This window comes from Otolemur garnettii, unplaced genomic scaffold (genome assembly GCF_000181295.1).
Source record: "Otolemur garnettii isolate 467f Iridium unplaced genomic scaffold, OtoGar3 scaffold00286, whole genome shotgun sequence".
Lineage (NCBI taxonomy): Eukaryota > Metazoa > Chordata > Mammalia > Primates > Galagidae > Otolemur > Otolemur garnettii.
The window spans coordinates 47993-55987 of NW_003852681.1; the positions used below are offsets into that span (position 1 = coordinate 47993).

At 37.0% G+C, this 7995-nt stretch overlaps 1 protein-coding gene across 1 annotated transcript in view; it reads right to left on the reverse strand.

Moving 5' to 3' along the window:
• Window positions 1-6321: 6321 nt before the first annotated feature.
• The window catches only part of LOC100944913 (ubiquitin-40S ribosomal protein S27a-like), a 45385-nt gene continuing 43711 nt past the window's right edge, over window positions 6322-7995 (reverse strand). Inside the window, 3 exon segments of the mRNA XM_012813634.1 lie at window positions 6322-6581; window positions 6584-6610; window positions 6613-6779. Coding sequence (XP_012669088.1) covers window positions 6322-6581; window positions 6584-6610; window positions 6613-6779 — 454 coding nt within the window.

Consider the following 7995-nt stretch of genomic DNA (forward strand, 5'->3'; position numbering starts at 1 on the left):
CCTTGCCTGGTTCCTGATCTGAGTGAAAATGATTTCAATTTAATTCCATTCAATACAATGTTGGCTGTAGATGGCCTCTATCAATTTGAGAACTGTCCCTTCTATGCCAATTTTCTTAAGTGTTATGATCATGAAGGAATTCTGGATATTATCAAAAGCTTTTTCTGCACCAATTGGGAGAATCATATGGTCTTTGTTTTTTAATTTGTTTATGTGATGAATTATGTTCACAGATTTACATATGTTGAACCAGCCTTGAGATCCTGGGATAAAACCCACTTGGTTGTGGTGTATAATTTGTTTGATGTGTTGCTGGATTTTGTTTGTTAGGATCTTGTTGAATATTTTTGCATCAATGTTCATTAGTGATATTGCTCTATAATTTTCTTTCTTTGTTGGGTCTTTTCCTGGTTTGGGGATCAAGGTGTTGTTTGCTTCATAGAATGCGTTGGGTAATATTCTGTCTTTTTCTATATTTTGGAAAATGTTAAGTGGCATAGGTACTAATTCCTCTTTAATGGTTTGGTAGAATTCTGACATGAAGCCATCTGGTCCTGGGCTTTTCTTTTTAGGGAGATTTTGTATAGCTGATGCTATTTCAGAACTTGATATAGGCCTGTTCAACATTTCCACTTCATTCTGCCTAAATCTTGGAAGTTGGTGTGCTTCTGAGTATTGATCGATTTCCTTCAGATTGTCATATTTCTGAGAATAAAGTTTCTTGTAATATTGATTAAGGATTTTTTGATTTTCTGAGGGGTCTGTTGTTATTTCATCTTTATCATTTCTGATTGATGAAAATAGAGATTTTACTCTTTATTTCTTGGTTAGGTTGGCCAAAGGCTTGTCTATCTTATTGACCTTTTCAAAAAACCAACTTTTTGATTTATTGATCTGTTGTATACTCCTTTTGTTTTCAATTTCATTTAATTCTCCTCTAATTTTGGTTATTTCTTTTCTTCTGCTGGGTTTCGAATTGGAGTGTTGTTCCTTTTCTAATTGCTTGAAATGTCCCATTAAGTTCTTAACTTCCGCTCTTTCCATTCTCTTGAGGAAGGCTTACAGTGCTATAAATTTCCCTCTTAGGACTGCCTTTGCAGTATCACAGAGGTTCTACAACTTGTATCTTCGTTATCATTTTATTCCAAAAATTTGGTAATTTCATTCTTGATCTTCTCTCTGACCCACCTACCATTCAGCATAAGGTTATTTAGCTTTCATGTTTTTGTATATGTCTTCAGATTCCTGTTGTTACTGAGTTCAACTTTTATTCCATGATGGTCTGAGAAGATGCTAAGAATAATTTCTACTCTTTTAAATTTGCAGAGCTTAGACTTGTGATTTTGGAGTATGTTCCGTGGGCCGATGAGAAAAATGTGTATTCAGTTTTGTTAGGATAAAATGTTCTGTAGATGTCCATTAAATCCAAATGCTGAATGGTTAAGTTTAAATCTAAAATTTCTTTGCTAAGCTTCTTGTTGGAGGATGTATCCAACACTGCCAAGGGAGTATTAAAATCTCCGACTATGATGGAGCTGGGAGAAATCAAGTTGCTCATGTCTATTCGAGTATCTCTTATAAACTGAGGTGCATTCTGCTTTAGTGCATGAACATTGATGATTTAAATCTCATTGTATTGAATATTACCATTAACAAGTAAAAAGTGACACTCACTGGATTAAAGATTTAAACTTAAGACATGAAACTATAAAAATACTAGAAGAAAGAGTAAGGAAAACACTTGAAGAAATCGGCCTCGGCAAACATTTTATGAGGAGGACCCCTCGGGCAATTGAAGCAACATCAAAAATACACTATTGGGACCTAATCAAATGAAAGAGCTTCTGCACAGCCAGGAACACAGTAAGTAAAGCAAGCAGACAGCCCTCAGAATGGGAGAAGTTATTTGCAGGTTATGTCTCTGACAAAGGTTTAATAACCAGAATCCATAAAGAACTCAAATATATTAGCAAGAAGAGAATGATTGATCCTATCTCAGGATGGGCAAGGGACTTGAAGAGAAATTTCTCTAAAGAAGATAGGCATATGGCCTACAGATATATGGAAAAATGCTCACCATCCTTAATCATCAGAGAAATGCAAATCAAAACTACTTTGAGATATCACCTAACTCCAGTAAGATTAGCCCATATCACAAAATCCCAAAACTAGAGATTCTGACATGGATGCGGAGAAAAGGGATCACTTCTACAATGCTGGTGGGAATGCAAACTAATATGTTCCTTTTGGAAAAACGTCTGGAGAACATTTAGAGAACCAAAAATAGACCTACCATTTGATCCTGCAATTCCTTTATTAGGTATATATCCAGAAGACTAAAAACCACATTAAAACAAAAATATTTGTATCAGAATGTTTATTGCAGCCCAATTCATAATTGCCAGGTCATGGAAGAAGCCCAATTGCTCATCAATCCATGAATGGATCAATAAACTGTGGTGTATGTACACCATAGAATACTATGCAGCCATAAAGAAAGATGGAGTCTTTACCTCCTTCATGTTTACATGGATGGAGCTAGAAAATGTTCTTCTTAGCAAAGTATCACAAAAATGGAAGAAAAAGTATCCAGTGTACACAGCCCTATTATGAAACTAATTTATAGCTTTAACCTAATTATAGCCTAAGAATATGGGGAGGGGGAGGGGAGGGAGTGATGGGTGGAGGGAGAGTGATTGGAGGGATCACTTCTATGGTTTATCTTACAGGGGTACAAATCAATCTTTTTAAGAGTAGAATATAAACTCCTTAACACAATAACTAAGAAAATGACCAAAATCTATGTTAACCAGTTTGATAAAAATATTTCAAATTATATATGAAAACACCACACTGTACCTCATGATTGCATTAATGTACATAGCTATCATTTAATAAAAAAAAAAAAGAAAGAAAGGCTCACACACACAAAAAAGTGACTATCCTTATCCTTGCTTACTTTTGATGGTTTAAAGCCTATTGTATCTGCAAATAAAATTGCAACACATGCTTTTTTCTGCTTTCCATTTGCCTGGAATATAGATGACCATCCCTTCACCCTGAGTCTATATTTGTCTTTTAAGGTAAGATGAGATTCTTGTATGCAACAGATACCTAGCCTGAATTTTTGTATGCAGTTAGCAAGCCTGTGCCTCTTTAGAGGGCAATTTAAGCCATTCACATTGATTGAGAATATTGATAAGCCTGGTATAATTTTGGTTATCAAGTTTTTCGAAAGTCCACTGGACATCTTTAATCCTTTCACCACTGTGGAGGTTAGAATTTGATCAAAATTTTCTGTGTGAGTTTACTTTCATGGTGGAGGATTGCATTGGTCATTATGGAGGATAGGTCTGAGAATATCCTGATGGGCTGGTTTAGTTATGGCAAATTTCTTTAATGTGTGAACGTCATTAAAGTATTTAATTTCTCCATCATAAATGAAACTCAGTATAGTTGGATACAGGATCGTGGGTTGAAAGTTATTTTGTTTTTGGAGATTAAAAGTTGATGACCACCCTCTTCTAGCATGAAAGTTTTCAGCAGAGAGATCTGCAGTCATTCTAATATTCTTCCCCTTGTAAGTTATGGTTTTCTCACATCTAGCTGCTTTCAGACTTTTCTCTTTCATGTTAACTTCAGTGAAATTAATTATGATGTGCCTGGGGGATGTCTTGTTCAGGTTGAGTTGCACTGGGGTTCTGAAACTGTCTGCTATCTGAATTTCAGAATCTCTTGGCATGTCTGGAAAGTTCTCTTTCATAATTTCATGAAGAAGAGCCTCTGTGATTTATAAAGCAACTTCATCACCTTCAGGGATTCACATAAGATGAGTATTAGTTTTCTTTGAGTTATCCCAGAGCTCTCTGAGAGAGTGATCTGTTTTTGCTCTCCATTTCTCTTCATCCTTGAGCACTTGGGCACGGTCAGAAGCTTTGTTTTCAATGTCAGAGATCCTTTCTTCTGCCTGCTCCATTCTGTTACTGAGGGATTCTACTGTATTTTTCAGATCTTTGAGGGCTGCAACCTCTTGCCTCAGTGTATCAAAAGCTTTGTTCATTTTATCTTTGAAATCATTGAATTCTTGAGACAGCTTTTGAATAATTTGAAGTTCTAATTCCCTCCTTTAATCCATTCTGTTAGTCTTATTTGCTATCCAGATTCTGAACTTGATTTCTGTCATCTCAGCCATCTGTTTATGGATAGGATCTTCAATTGCATCTGCCCTATCCTTCCTTGGGTGAGCTGATCTACTCTGGTTATTCAGGTTACCAGAAATTTTCCGCTGTTTCCACCCCATGATGAATTTTCAGTTGAAGCAAAAACAGCAGTTGAAGAGAAAACAAAGAGAAAAACACAACTTTCTCGGGGGAGGGGACGGACACCCTTCCTTCAGGACATATTATGTACCTATAGATTGCTTTCTAGGAGTCGCAACTTGCCTCAGCAGAGGTGTCCTGCAGATATCACTCTTCTCTCTCAGTTGGGCTCCTAGTCTTCAACTTTGTTGGGTATTTTCTGGGCTTTATCCTTCCCTCTGGATGGGAGCTTGTGTCAGAGACTGGTACCTGTTGGTCATGTTGCCCCTCCCCTCCCACTTTGATTCTCTTTATCCTCTTCATTGCCATCCTCTCTGGGATGTCTTTGGCAAGGAGGTACCCTGTGCAATCCTGGTCTATAACCCCAATACATATTCTGTTTTACTAATGTACCTTGTTTTCTTGTATTCTGGTTGTCAGCACCTCTATTACTTCTCCCTGAACAGGAGGGTTGGAATACTGTGGTTGATGCCTATAGGGTCTTTACATGTAGTAAGGTGGGAACCTTCACGTGTGGTAGGGCCGGCGTTGTTGGGCCTGGCCTTCAGGAGCACTCTCCGATACCTCCTTCTTTTACCCCTGTGCTCATTATTCTGGTAATTCTGCTGGTAATTGCATTCAGGATCCCTGCAACTGGGATAATGTCCATAATTGTTAAGGTCTGCTGCGTATTTACTGCCTTGAACTGGAATTCCACCAGGGCTTGTAACAGTTGTTGCCTCCACACCCTTTTCTCCTTCAACAACATCAAATTCCACAGTCTCTCCACCTCCTACACCAGGAAGGTACTTCAGGGGGTTATTCTTCATATGGCAGTCTGGTGTACAAATACATCTTCCTTGCTATCATTCCTGTTGATGAAATCATATCTGTTTCTTACACTGAATCATTTTACTGTTTCCAAAACTTTCCTCGTGATGACCTTCTTATTCTACCAGCAGGCACCACTGATGTGAGGCTGCCTGGGCCACTGCTCCCTGCACCACTACCCCTGGTGTTGGGCTTGGTGTCAGCATTGCCTGAGGGCAGGGCTGCAGGTGGCTGCTGGGTATCGGCCTAGCTGCTCATGGTTGCAGTGATGGCAACTGGGGTGGCTACAGCAGCTGCAGATCCCCACAGGTGATGGTAACTAGGCCAGCAGCTGCAGTGGGGATGCTCAGGGCCCTCTGGGAGCTGCTCAGGGCTTTCTGGGATCTGTTCTATGCTCCTGCTACTGATCCTTCTCTATGGTGACTTTTTGGGTCTGGGATTGGCATCTCTTCAAATGTAGTCTCATGCTTTAATAGTTGTTGCTACTGTATTTTACTCTGGAATTCTTTTGTAACATGAAGCCTACCTCTTAGTGTCAGTCTCCCCTCTACTTCCAATGTATTTTATTGTACAAATTACCTTCAATTGAGTCCTACACTTACATTCAGAAGGCTTGTGCCTTTGGTTCTTGGTAAGGAAAAATTTCTCTGCCTTGGTCTTGTTGCCTTTGTGAAAGGCTATTAAATTTTCCAGGCCTTAAGTAGTACTACATTTTTATGGCTCTTTTTGTCATTTGAAGCAGACTTAGCTGAGTTTCCTCTTTCTTTTAACTGTGAGAAATGTGAAAGCTACAGAAAAAGGACAAAGAATATTATTTTTTCAAAGAATATTATTTTACAAAACCCATATTCCCATTGGCCAGAGTTTTAAATATTTTGTCATATTTTCTTCCTATAATTAAAAAAATCTTAGAGATACAACTAAACTTTTTCATTTAACCACCATCTGCATTGTCATACTCAGCTGAGGCAAACACTATGGTTGGGAATATGGTCTCATCCACTTTTATAAACTATATATTGTGATATAATTTATATAATTGTATAATGTTTTCATTCAGCATTACAATTTTGAAACCTATCCATATTGCTATATAAAGCTAGTACCACTTCTGTGCAGAGTTCCATTATATTACATCACCACATTTTCTTTTATTTTTTTTAGTTCATGTTAATTATTAACTAATATATAATTACTTGTCTTCTAGTTTATTGAAGCAGTAAGTTAGACAATGTTTGCCACAATAATGTCTATCAACGTGGCTGGCCATAAGAACTCCAGCACCACACTCATCTGAAGGACACTCTTGATGAAGGCGACTAATTTTGCTGTTCTCATTCACCTTACAGTATTTCAAGACAGCCAGCTTAACCTTCTTTCTCCTATGCTTATTCTTCTTGGGAGTGGTATAAGACCTTTTCTTAGCACTGCCACAAAGTCTTAACACAAAGGGAGAGTGGACTCCTTTTGAATGTCGTAGTTAAAGTACGTCCATCTTCCAGTTGCTTGCCAGAAAAAATGAGGCTTTTCTGATAAGAAGGAATTCTTTCCTTATCCTGGATCTTGGCCTTTACATTTTCTGTTGTATCCAGGGGTTCTACCTTGAGAGTGATAGTCTTCCCTGTAAGGGTTTTTTTTTTTTTTTCCCCCCTGTAAGGGTTTTTATAAAAATCTACATCTTGGTGGCAGTTCCACCACAGACAGCAGATCAGAAAGCCACATTTTACTTTTTGACAACATTTTGACAAATTACTCCCCAAAGTGGCTGAACCAGTTGATGTTCCTACCAACAGTGTAGGAGTATGCTTTCATTTCCCTACATTCTTCCCAACACTTTTGGGAGATTTTAAATATTTGTCTGTTTAATGGATAAGAAGAAATGATAACTTATTTTTCCTTTTTTGTTGATATGTGAAATTTGCTCACTCTAGGGTGATTTCCGGACACATTTGGACCTTGGTTCACTTGCTTAAGCAGGAACTGAAACTCTAGCTCCTCATGCCTGGCTTCTTCATTATCTGCTCACACATATATCTCTTCTTTGTGAATTCTCTCCATGTTTCTGACTCCTGGAGATCCTTTCTGGTTTGTTCTCAAGTGTATCTGTACATTATTTAGCTTTAAAAATATTTTATAAAAATATGGACTTACTGTTCCAAATTCAAACAAAAAAACAAATGCAATGTATAAACTTTGACTAGATCCTGTTGTTAAAAAAGCTATGAGATTCAATGTGTTGATTATTTATACAAATTGGAGTGCTTACATCATACTAATTAATATAGCCTTCACCTCATTTACCCAATTACAGTGTTAAGACATTTGTGTTCTACACCTCATAGATCCAACTTGTACTTGCAATAATCAACACATTGAACCCCATAATGGCATAAATGTATTCATGATCTATGTCCAATGACTTAATAAAAAAAATAAATAGCCAAACTCAGAACATTTTTTGTTATTTTATTGCCATTTTCTTTGTACAGGAATGCAATAAACTAAAATATTAACAACAACAACAACACAAAAAGCTATGGAAAGATATTTGGGAACAATTCATGAAATCTAAACATGTTCTGGATGACATTATTAGATGATACTAAAATATTATTGTTAGAATAGTATTGTTCATTTTCTTAGGTATGATAAAGGTTTTATAGTTGTGCAGGAGAATGTACTTTCAAAAGGACAAAAATGTACATTGAAATATTTAGGGATGATATAGTCAGCTTACTTTCAGATGGTTAAAAAAATTATACAGAAAGATAAGGCCAAAATGGCAAAATGTTAACAATTGTTTAAGCAGTGGGTATAATGATACTCTTTGTACTGGTTTGAACTTTTCTATGTGTTTGAGATTTTT